At 33.6% G+C, this 13,379-nt stretch overlaps 1 protein-coding gene across 1 annotated transcript in view; it reads right to left on the bottom strand.

Annotated features, from left to right (window-relative positions):
• The window catches only part of SCN9A (sodium voltage-gated channel alpha subunit 9), a 128,077-nt gene that overhangs the window by 64,893 nt on the left and 49,805 nt on the right, over window positions 1-13,379 (bottom strand). Inside the window, exon 18 of the mRNA XM_053597667.1 lies at window positions 1,686-1,803. Coding sequence (XP_053453642.1) covers window positions 1,686-1,803 — 118 coding nt within the window. The remainder of the gene's footprint in view (window positions 1-1,685; window positions 1,804-13,379) is intronic.

Consider the following 13,379-nt stretch of genomic DNA (forward strand, 5'->3'; position numbering starts at 1 on the left):
TTCATGTTTATCAGGCTCCAAAACTTGTGCTATTATGGTATTATATTACAACCATACCCTAGGTTTTTATTTTTACTTAGATGCTACCATACTTATTCAGCCAACACTGCATCCTTTCCTATATCAAGATCAAAGTTACTACTTTGAATAAAATCCCTGAAATATTCTGCGAGAAGTAAGATGTTCAGTATGGCAGAAAGTGAAAAGGAACAGAAGGAGGTGCTCTTAGAAACCAAGAGCCTGAGGCCAAATGTAATGAGCTTTAAAGGCCAAGTCAAGAACTGGACTTTATTTTATAGAGCAAGAATCTTCAAATTTTAGCGTAAAACAGAATTTTGGAGAGGGCTTGGACCCTATCAATGATTTCTGATGAACTTGTGAGTAGAAAGGAAGAGTTTTGGCCTATCTCAAAATTTTTAGCTTGAGGGGCAAGAAAGCTCATAATGTTACTCAATGAGATAAAGCCTGGAGGAAGTTGAAGAAATGTGGAAGAGAAAACACTAAAGCTTGTTTTAAACTTATTAAGCTTGAGATGTTTTAAGACAATAAATGGAGATGACCAATGGGGAGTTGTAGATAGATCTGGAACTCAAGAGTGAGATCAAGAGTTAAGACATTGATTTCAAGAGTTAATAGCACAGAAATGGTTGTTCAAGCTCTAGGTGTGGATGAAACATCTGGGAGCTTCCCTTGAGGCCAGGAGTTCAAGACCAGTCTTGACAACACAGTAAGACCTCATCACTAATTTTTTTATTTTTTAATTAGGCTGATGCGGTGGTCTACACCCGTGGTTTTAGCTACTTGAGAGGCAGAGGCAGGAAGATCACTTGAGTACAAGAGTTTAAAGTTATAGTTAGCTAAGACTGTATCACTGCACTCAGCCTGGGTGACAGAGTAAGACCCTGTCTCTATAAAAAAGAAATACGGGGAGGCATCATTATAGCATGTGCAGGGACATAGTCATTAAAGGAAATACAAAAATCACATCAGAACGCTCAGATATATAAAAGAAAAACAAAAGTATGAGGCAGCCTCTGAAACCAAATGAAGGAAGAATTTGAGACACATTTTGGTTAACAGTGTTTCACATAGTTTACTGGAAGTTAGTGAGTAGTTTTAATTTTTAATGAAAAAAACGATACAATATATTTCACTGACTCATATTCTAATGGTTTCATGAAACTGGAAATATGAATTAAAGCTCTAAAACAATGGTTCTCAACCTTCCTAATGCCGCAACCCTTTAATACAGTTCCTCATGTTGTGGTGACCCCCCAACCATAAAATTATTTTCGTTGCTACTTCATAGCTATAACTTTGCTACTGTTATAAATTGTAATATAAATATCTGATAACCAGGATGTATTGGGCAACCCCTGAGGAAGGGTCTTTTGACCCCCAAAGGGGTTGCGACCCACAGTTTGAGAACTGCTGCTCTAAAGAAAAAACCAGTTAGTGATTTACAGTATCAGGAGCTATCATTGGAATTACTGTAAGAGTATCCCACATGTGGACACTGAAACGTAGAGAGCACTAGGGACTTACCCAGAGTTGTCACTGAACCACAACCACATCAGCAGAGAATGGTGTTTCTGACTTTTTAGTAAACAGCCCCCAGGAAGTACGAGATGTTAAAACAAACCCCAAACTAATAAATTTATTAGTTTGCTATATTTTTGTCTTACCCTCTGTAAAACAGGCCTCTGGCTCATCTGAATTCACATGTTCAGCCTCTGCTTCTTCTTCTCCTGGCAGAGGATTATCAACTGTGCTGCACTCAGAAGAACTCCATGGGTTCAATCTCTAAAAAGGAATGCCCCACCCCACCAAAGAGTTCTTTTAGAGTTCATTCAAATCCTGCATTTAAGCCTTAATCATTAGAGTCATGCAAGTATTATGAAAAGGGATTAACTGTATGATGGCCATAAAAATGTATAAACACACATTGAGGTCAAGTAGCTTTATGGTGCATCTATACTTGATCTTTCTGTCTACATCATCCTGTGAAATACAAATTTTATTATTTTTATGATGCTAATGATTGTTTAGACAAAATAAGCATAATGTAATGTTTGATTACATTGCATTACTTATAATTTTTTCAAAGTACTAGCAATGTGTTATTGTTTTTTGTGTTTAATATAAAATGTATGAACAGTGACACTATTTTAGGATAACCAAGACCCTACTGGTAATATTATACACATAAAAAATTGCCATTGCCTGGTAGTTGAAAGTTCAGATCTAACCGTGGACAAGAAAACTCATTGATAGTTAAGAATAAAAAATAGATTAGTATAATATACAATCCAAACATATTTTCCTAACATCCTCAAATTTAAGGATATGTAGCAGGATGATATAGATAGAAGATCTTTGATCAGAACCAAAAACATCAAATACTGTATTGGAAACAAAATGCCAATGAGTATACCATCACCACCCATTTTAGACAAAAAATTAGCATATAGTATAAAATGTCATAAAGTATTATTTATAATGTCAAGAGAGTAGCTACTAATGTGAGCACCACATGCAAACTCTGAAACAAAGATTCAATGACGTTGAAGACGGCAGACTTACACATGGGAGTCATGAATTCATTGTCATTATGATCATACGGCTGATCATAACACAAGTTTTCCCACCCAGAAATTTATGATTAAAAATAATAATTACACATACACACATACACAGAGAATATACATACAGCAATTGTAGCAAAACGCTGTCAAATTTTCCTAATATTATTTTATAGGGAGTGGAACAATACATCAATGGAAGAATTGATTTTTAATTCTCATTTGCTAAAAGATGTATGGACATTGAAAACTACTAGTTTTTACAACACATGCTTCTCTTAAAACTGCAACTTTAGTTTTTCAGATAGTTGCAAGCAAATGCAAACACTAGAATGAAAAAATACAGTTAAATTTATTTCAGTTAAATTATTCTTCAATCTATTAACTTGCATTAATATCACAGGCCCAATCTAACTAATTTTTAGAGACTGACTTGGAAGCTAGAAGTATTCTTTTTCAGGTACCACATTAAATTGTCAGTGCTATTGTTACATGTATCACACAGTATACGACATCAGTAAAAATGGCATTGATAAATTATTGTACATAAGGAATGACAGAAGCAAAGTGTTTTTTATAACTGGAGGAAAGAACTATGAACACTATTAAAGTGAATAAATGTTCATAACCGTAGTTGTCATAGAGGCATTATTCCTACCAGGTAGAGGAGTTTGATAATAGTATGTTATGAGCAAAATCAGTATGACATTTCACTTAAAACAGGTTATTTAATTCAACTCATTAAAATTATCTAAATTACTTTAAAATAAAACAATGAAACAGGAATTAATTATGACTAAACATTTTATAGAGTTTAAGGTTCTAAAACGTAATTTAGAGAACATTCTTGGGGAAAATTTAATTATTAATATGTTTTTATTGTGTAATTTACCAGAAAAATGTTAAATGCCATATTTAAAAGTTTACAATTTTTCATGGGTTCAATTCTGGACCTCTCAGCTGCAAGTGAACTTATCACCAGAGAACTGAAAGATAAGGACCTATGATTTTGTGAAAAGAGAACCAAGCCTTTTAACCCTAAAAAAAGATTCATGGGCCAAGTCTTTGAGGCAAAGGAGTGGGAATAATTGCTGAAAAGAGAACACAAAGCACTTCCCTGCTAATAGACAGAATATTAAAAATAAGAAATAGTTTTTCTCAGCTGTAACAACTTTTAAATAAAATGATTTGTACTTGCAAAATTCTGATTTAGACTAAATTAATGAAAATATTTTGAACACCACTGCTTGTTATCTTACTGTTTAAAAGAGGTGTTTTTTTTTTTTTTCATTTGTTTGTTTTGTAGAGACAGAGTCTCACTTTATGGCCCTCGGTAGAGTGCCATGGCCTCACACAGCTCACAGCAACCTCCAACTCCTGGGGCTTAAGCGATCCTCTTGCCTCAGCCTCCCGAGTAGCTGGGACTACAGGCGCCAGCCACAACGCCCGGCTATTTTTTGGTTGCAGTTTGGCCGGGGCCGGGTTTGAACCTGCCACCCTGGGTATATGGGGCTGGCGCCTTGCCAACTGAGCCACAGGCGCCGCCCTGTTTGTTTGTTTTTTTGAGACAGAGCCTAAAGCTATTGCCCTGGGTAGAGTGTTGTGACATCACAGCTCACAGCAACCACTAACTCCTGGCGTAAGCGATTCTCTTGCCTCAGCCTCCCAAGTAGCTGGGACTACAGGCACCTGCCACAACGCCCAGCTGATTTTGGTTGTAGTTGTCATTGTTGTTTGGCAGGCCTGGGCTGGATTTGAACCGGCCAGCTCTGGTGTATGTGGCTAGTGCCTTAGTCTCTTGCTGAGCCTTAAAAGAGTATTAACAAAGACTTAAGTCAAGTTAGATGAGCAAATAAAAATTCAGGTGTTTTTATTTAGTGTGTATCTTGCCATTGAAACTTTTTTTCATATGTAGATTTTATGGCAATTTTTTTTTAACTAACTTCAATTTGGCTCAGATTTTATATCATAAAGTTATTCAATATTCTTGCTGACTGGAATAGAAATTATCAAAATGTTTAATATTAACTGCAATTAATTTTACCACCAGCCAAATTATTGTGGCTAATAGATTTTGGAAAATTCAATGTTTTCTTAGAAATGCATTAAGGATTGAAGCAATAACTACTTCAGAACTGCATATCAAATTAAATATTTGTATATATGCCCTAGCAACACAGGTCAGTTCTAATCAATTTGGCCTTTGAAATCAATTACTTGCTACAGTGTACGTGTATTTAACAGAGTCCTAAAAAATGCCTCTAAATAGAAAGGCTAATATCTATAATAAAAGTTCTCTTTTGATGTGAAATTTATTTAATTCTCAGAGAAGTCTTACTAGATTTAACTACTGCATTTTGTCTTACTTTCTTTACTATGCAAAGAAGTCCATGCCAATCATATACATCATTTTATGTGACAAATTTTTTGAATATTTTCATTTCTATAAACTCAATCCTTTGTTAAGTTTTTCTTGTATTTTGGAAATGTAAGAATGAGTACAAATATAAATGCAATTGGAATAAAATAATTTGGTATGAAAACATTCACCTTTTATATTATAAATAGGCAATTCTGTAATTTTCAAATGGATTTGATTTACAATAAAAAGTGAAATGTACTTCTTTTTCTGTCATTTATTTGGTTGTCAACAAAGATAACTTTACCTTTGGTGCAATACATATAAATAATGTAAGCCTAAGAAAAAGACAGCAGACTCACCAGTATTAGGAATAGGAAGTGCTCCATAATAAGCATTCCTGCCTTCATACTGAATAATGTTTTATTGTTGACTATAAGTACCTTCTAAACTTTTGTCTTCTATTTATATGAAACCAATGTACTTGACTCAAATTTTTAAAATGTGTAATAAATTGTGCAGAATAAAGTCCCCTACTCTGTCTCCTTGATTCTATTCCCTTGAGGTCGCCACTAGATTGTGTGTGTGTGTGTGTGTGTGTGTGTGTGTGTGTGTTCGGCATATCTTTCCATATTCTTCAATGTGTATTCACAAAACATTGTAGTTCTAAAACAATCCTCAATGACTGTAAAGTTATGTAGTTATTTAAGAAATTATTGAAAATATGAACAAATTAAAAGCTTCATTATTCTTCATGGATCTCCTTTCAATTGCATTGAAGATATATTTTCCTCAGTATTGAATGTGAAAGCAGAGACTCTGTTAAATACATGTATTATATTAAAAATACCCTGATGTGGTCATTTACAAAGCGAGTACTGACTTTCCTAAGATTATAAGGCTAATTTCACACTAATATGGATGGTGGTTAATACTTGTTGGCGGCTTAGTGTGCCAAGAGGTGTGAAGTAGGATTATGTAATGACTTGAGAATCTACTGTCAAAGATAGACCATCACTGTAAAGAACACAGAACTCAGGGTGGCACCTGCTGCTCAAAGGAGTAGGGCACCAGCCCCATATGCCGGAGGTGGAGGGTTCAAACCCAGCCCCGGCCAAAAACTGCAAAAGAAAAAAAAAACAGAACTCAACAAAAACCTTACTCAGAGATGATGGTGGATGCTGAAAACATCCCAAAGATGTTACATTTAATGTCTATTGTATTTCTTTTACAAAACACCAAAAAAAAAAAAAAAAAAAAAGACTTGTTTTTGAGTAGTAGACCTAGAATAGTTATTTCATTTGAGCACCAAAACAAAGACATACAAAAAAAACAGCAAGTTTGAAGAAGTAAATCAAAAGGAAAACATGGTTGGAAAAAAAGAAAATATATGGAAAACAGAAGTGATAAACTAACTAGATTCTATTATATGCCAGTATGCAAAACAGATTTTTTAAATAAGGTTCAAGTCAAAGTCAGCTATCTTTTGATTTAACAGCCCAATTTTACAATCAATATCTATAATGTTCATGAACCATGAAGAAATAAAACAGTAAAGTTCAGACTAAATGAACAGAAGACCTTTAGAAAAAAATTCCACACACAGCTACAAGAGTCCATTGTTTTCCAAATTTTAAATATTCATTCCAACATAGAGCCAAAACAAACTTCCTTCTCTCTTACAACTGTTAGGCTTTTTTTCTCCCTTTGGAGAAGTGCAAATACTATCTTCTTATAACCTTTTAAAATGAGAGATTACCTATGATATTAACATTTGTGTATTTCATCTTGAGCTTAATAATGCTTAGTTTCTTTAAATGATCTAGCTTTGGGGGCCTTGCAAGGTCCCTGCAATCTGTTTCTAATCCTAAAATTTCTCAATATTCTTTTTTCATAGATTATGCCTCGCATTAAGAAACAAAACAAAAATCCAGAAATTCTTGACCAATGGTACTTTCCTCTCTGTTATCTGGATTTTCATGTTTCTTCCACTCATTTAGCAGAAAATTGTCAATTTATTTACTAGCTGCAATAAAATCTTGGCTCATATTAACATTATGGGCAACTAAAACTCTGGCCATTTTTAAAATAAGGGGCAAGAAAACAATTTTTTTCAATTCATAATGTTCTTTGTTTATTTCTACCAGAGAAACCCTGTGTACAGATTCCTGAGAAAACGTCTTCTTGCTCAGCAGAAAATACACTTAACAGTTCAGTCACAGGCTTGACATGGTATATAGTATTCTGTTGGAGTAATGATGAGGTCAAATCTCACATAGAATCAGTAAAATTCAAAATAAAGAATAAAGCCAATGATTTCACTCAGAGTTGTTATTTTTACCAGAATTTTCTACTTAGGGATCATTCTATTGAATAATGTGACAACTCACATGACTAAATGATAAGATCTTGAATATAAAAACAAACATACGAAAGCAACAACTTTTTTTCCTTTGAAACAACTTTTTCTGTTGCCCTTGGGTAGAGTGCCCTGGAGTTATAGCTCATGACAACCTCAAACTTTTGGGCTCAAGCCATCCTCTTGCCACAGCCTCCAGAGTAGCTGAGACTAGATGTCCACCACAACACCCAGTTAGCTTTTCTATTTTTATTAGAGATAGGATCTCTCTCTTGCTCAGGCTGGTCTCCAACTCCTGAGCTCAATCAACCCACCCACCTTGGCCTCCCAGAGTGCTAGTATTACAGGCATAAGCAGCCATGGAAGGCCATGCAACAACTTTCAGCTGCATAAAAAGACTGGATTGGCTACAGATTATCAGCTGGATCTTACAGTATCATGTTAGAGTACCTTTCTAATAAAAAGGAAAGGGACATATACTCACAAGGCCTTGGAATGTAAGGTAACCGTGGGTATTCAAGGGCTCTGTCTCCTATCACAGAACCTCTATGCTATTTGCAGAGAATAAATGTTTATTTCAGAAGATATAATGCAAAGGGTCAAATCAGAAATGTTTTTAAAACTTTAGAAACAAGCATTTAAACAATACTACTACTGAGGCTTTCTAAAATATTGCAACAAGTAACAAAGATTGGAACATAAACAAACTTGAAAGCAAAATGTGAGGTAAAAGAGTAGATTCTGAGACTCTAGCTTCTTATATATCATTTATAAGTAAAAAGGAAAGAAGGACAAATAAAGTCCAACAGCCTGTATATTTTAATCATTTTTGTTATCCCTTAATGCTATTCAAAAGGAGGAAAGAGAAATGTCAGTGGAGGAAATAATTATCAGTTTTGGAAAACTGTAGATTTCTAATATTGAAAATACAATGTAAAATAGAAATTCTACATTGATTAAATATTTCTCTCCTAATCTTTATGTAGCTAGCATCTATGAATGTGCCATATTTCACTTCATTCTTCATAACTGAAAACTTCAGTTTTTATTTTACCAGGAGAATAATCATTCATTAATAGTACCTCATTTTTTCTAATAACGGTTCAGTAAAAATACAATAATTTATAATTCAATACTTACATATATGCATGATATATTTTTCTGGATATGGTTTTCTAAAAAAATAGGTATTTTACAAATACCTCTACAGATACTATTATATATAAATATATGTGTATGTATACACACATTATCTTTAGGTTTTAGATGAAAGAAATTTAGATGAAAGAAATTTACCTCTTTCTGAAATTAAAATAATTTACTATGAGAGTATTGACTCTAATTCACCACCAAGTTAAAAATAGAAAAAATATGTCTCTTACTTTAGGGCATTTTAAAATTAATGTCTAGTAAACTGGAACACTATAACAACGTTTTTGTTTTGTTTTTCATTTGAATGGTTAGCATTAATATCTCTAGAGTGTGTCAATTTCAGAATAAAGTTTTGCTTTTGTCATTGCACAATGGATAACAATAATACAAACATCTCCACAATGACAGAGAAATTCAAAACATGAATTGGATTATAAAAAGTGAAAGATTATTATTAACACAGATTTTTCCCACCAGGAAACTATTAGAGTTCATTCAACTGGTATACTAAAATTAGAAAGTATATATATGTGTATATATATATGTATCTGAGCAATACGTTTTTCTTTCTTATGCTTTAGACATATTTGATAAAGTAATCCATACTAATCTGTTTCATACTTTAGCAAAAAAAGTTTTATAATTTATTGACAGATTTTGTGTTTATAATATGCTTGGTTTAAACCTCCTAGTTTCTAGACATTTCCATTGTTATTTTTATGACCAGAAAACTCATTTTCATCAGTGAATAATATTGCTCCTGGAATGAAACATTTTAAGCACTTATCATTTACTCATTCTTAAGCAAGATCCATTAACTTTTAATCAATGCATTTTCTATATGAGAAAATCAAATACTAATTACTGGATTGACTGAAAAAAATAACATCCTAGTAATCACTATGTTTAAAATCATTTCAAAATGTACTCAAAATTTAGACTAGAAGCTAGATGCTTTTTCCTGCTTCTGTCTTTCTAGATATGTACTAAGATTGCAGCTTAATCGTGAGTTGCAACTTCCTTATCTGCAAACACAAGGCTAGAACTACGATGATTTTTCCTACTCTGAATTTTATATGTATGCCTGAAATATTTCTACTCCTCTGAATTTTTAACATCATTTTAATCTACTGAATTTAAATGTGACAATTTAATGTGATCTACATCTCTATTTAGATAGATTAAATTAGGAAGAGAACTTGATAAAGGTTTTCAAATTAAATGTTGCTTCAATGGCTTTTGTTACATTCTGTATTTTACTTTTATAATCCATTCAATAAAAATCTATAGATCATGCACTTTAAATCACCTAAGGACATGAAATATATATCAAGGAAATCATCGAGAGAGTCACAGAAAATAATGGAAGTGCCCTGGTGACATGCTGCGATGTCAATTCACCTATGAAATAACTATATGTTTCTACTTTCTTGCAATGGGGCAGGCAGGAAGATTTTGTAGCTGAACAGCATGCAAGACACTGAAAAAAAAATATCATATATGTATGATTTTTTTTTAGGTAACCTGAGTAAAAGTGGTCACATATGTCTCTGCCTGGTTAAAAGCACAGAGCTGCATCCTTGATTGATCCAGTCTGATTTTACCCCTGTGAGAAGTAAGAAGGTTAGGTACTGAGGTTCAGGAATGCAGCATGATGAAACAGTTTAGTCAACTGTGATTTAAAATGCTTAAAGTCACATACCTGTAAGTAGAAATTATATATTTGAAAATCGATGCTACTTGCTCCATTTTAACCAATATATTTGAAATACAGTAATAACATTAAATATCGTTCAACACAGTCATAAAAACAGTCAATCAGTGACATAATTCTGTTATTAGGAGATAAATTTTAAGACACTACTACAATATGTTAATGCAATCTGGTATTATGTTTGCTCTTTAATATACGCAACTTTTTTTTATAGGTAGATGACAATCGTACACATTTATGGGGTACGTGTGATGTTTGGTACGAGCATACATGTATTAATCAAATAAAGATAACTGGGGTATCCATGATCTCCAGGCATTTATCATTTTGTGTTAGAAACATTCCAGTTCCACTCTTTAATTATTTTAAAGGATACCCTAACTTATTTTTGTTTATAGTCACTTTCTTTTGCTATCGATCAACATTTAAAAATAAGTAATTCTCAGTTTGGAGTGGGAGTAAGGATGTGTAGTTTACAAAAACATATTCCAACATTAGCATTTCTTGATTTCCTTTTGATTATCATATTTAATTATTTTGACATTTGAAACAGCTTTGCAGGAAAGTGATATTTCCAAATTTATCAAACTATAAAGCATCAGAAGCTTTTGATGTCAGACTAATATTTCACTATTTTTAGCAACATGAATAAATCCAAAGAAGATAGAAATATTTTTCAAATAGTTTAGAAACAAACTTCAACAAAGAAATAGTCTAAGTAAAATCCCACAGAAGAATGCTTTTTAAAAATCTATGCATGAAAGATAGGACCAAATATTTGCTTCATCCATAGGCATAACTGTAACTAATTTTTAATCTTGCCAAGTAAAGCAGGTATCTAGAAAAGATTCCTATATTTTCCATAGTTCAATAATAAGCAAAAATCTAAACTGCTCTGTTGGTAAAAGTAGTAACTGCCTCTTTCAGGAAAAAAAGACAAAAGTGAGCGAGAGACCTGTTAATGTAATTAAAACTACCTTATACTAAAAGGACATAAAATATTTAACCTTGATAACTAAAAATATTAAGACAACTTTTTATCAAATCAATAAAATGAATTGAATGCATTTCATAGTAAGTAAGCGCATTTAAGTCTGTCCGAAGATGATGACTTTCAAAACTGAATAACAAATAGATGAATGGTGGATGGACGAGTGAATCAGGTGAACATCAATCCTGTTCTTCTGCTTGAGATTTCCTTCTACGCCAAATCCTCCCAGTGAAATAACCTCCATATTGTAGGGTCTGCTCAAGTTCCATTTCCTTGCCTGTGCCTTCAGCCTGATGTATGTCCCTTACGCAAAGGCACACTTAATGGACGGGTTTACCGTCCATTATGGAATGTGCTTTGCTCTGCTCTGTGTATAACTGTGTATTCATCCAGATGCATCTATTAGATTGTAAATTTGTTGGTGTCAGCAATTGCTGACTACTTACTTTTGAAGTGCACAAAGTTTTTAGTGTGGCTTTTGGGAACCTAATATTTAGAGAGGGCCAAAAATACTTCATACGTGTCATCTTGGAGAGAAAAATTCTAGGTCTATCATAATGTGGGAACATAGTCATGGAAAATTCAGTGAGTTCTATACGATACAAAAATATAAGAAATGAGAAAAATAATTGTACTCACTAAGCTAGTATTTATGCAATTAAGTAAGTGAAATAATATAGGGAAAATAAAGTTCATGTTTTACATTTTCCTTTTGCCTTTATCTTATGTTGAACCACATGAAATGACCACTTTTTGAAGATAAAAAATATTTTATTTCTTAATAATTTTATATTTTTCAAACTTTAACATTATAATGGACATACACTTTCACAAATAATGTCTAGCCTCTGAATCTGAATGTGTCAGATCCTTTGGAAATCTTCCAGTGCACATTACTAACAGAATACAGATTTTATTTGGGGTGGCAATACGCTCAGACAATGTCTTGCCTTAGTCAGGCCACCTTGTCATCAGGGTGACTGTGTCACACATTGTTTTTGCCAGTGAGACATAAACCCGAGTCTGCTAAGAATTCCTGGGTTTCCTTAGGCAAGAGTGATAGGCACCACCTCTGCCTTTTTTCATTTCTTTCTCTTTACTGCCTGGAAATTGGTTGTAACGTTATAGGTGGAACTATAAGGAAGAATAAAGGCGCATGTGAAGATTGGCAGAGCAGACAACAGATGGAGCCTAGAACACGGAGGCCACAGAGACTGCTGATTTCCAGACCGTCTAGAATACGGAAATAGAATGCTCTCTCCAGTTATGCCAATATAGATAGGCTTCCATTGTAGGCAGCTAAACAGAAGCCTGGTATATACATGGCCCAAAATATTAACATAATGCCAAAAAGTTGTATATGCAGAGATTGCTCTTAAATAAAAGAGATTTACTAAATCATTAGGGTCTCACAGGTGTACAGTGGCAGTAGGTGAACTCTTTGGCCCTTAATATAGTTTTCATGTGAATGATGATGTAATAATAATTCAATTCTAATTAACACACTATCCTGACAGGATACAAATCCTAAAAGAAAGCTAAGTGGGGTTGTGGAGAAGAAATAGTGCAAATTAATTTAATGCGTTTCTGTAATAACACAGGTCATAACAAAGAAAATGCTATAAAAGGAATAATCTGGATGTTAGTAATGTTTCCAAGTCGCCCAGCAGTTTCATCAACAGGCCAGAGAGATAAGCCTTAGTATCTATCATTAAGAACCTAACAGTTACCTCAGCAAGGTTTTCACAGGAGACCGTGTCACATAGTAATCTCCAGAAACTCAATTTGGTCCAACGGAGTTTGTCATATTTATCAATAATTTTCATTAAATAGTAGAGACCTATTACTATAACACACCATACAGACACACATATGCATATCAAACACTATAATATAATATGTAAAATACACAAATAATATTGAATAGATGAAAAGGGAAGAGTTATGTAGTCCTGAGAACGAAATATATTCTAGGAATACATAATCAGTTCAATAAAGGAGGAAATAAGATAAGTCTAAGGAAGCAAATTTCAATAGTCAAAAATATAAAGATTAAGACTGATTCACAGGCAGCGCCTGTGGCTCAGTGAGTAGGGCGCCGGCCCCATATGCCCATGGTGGTGGGTTCAAACCCAGCCCTGGCCAAACTGCAACAAAAAAATAGCCGGGCGTTGTGGCGGGCGCCTGTAGTCCCAGCTACTCGGGAGGCTGAGGCAAGAGAA

This window comes from Nycticebus coucang, chromosome 7 (assembly GCF_027406575.1).
Source record: "Nycticebus coucang isolate mNycCou1 chromosome 7, mNycCou1.pri, whole genome shotgun sequence".
NCBI classification, from domain to species: Eukaryota; Metazoa; Chordata; class Mammalia; order Primates; family Lorisidae; genus Nycticebus; species Nycticebus coucang.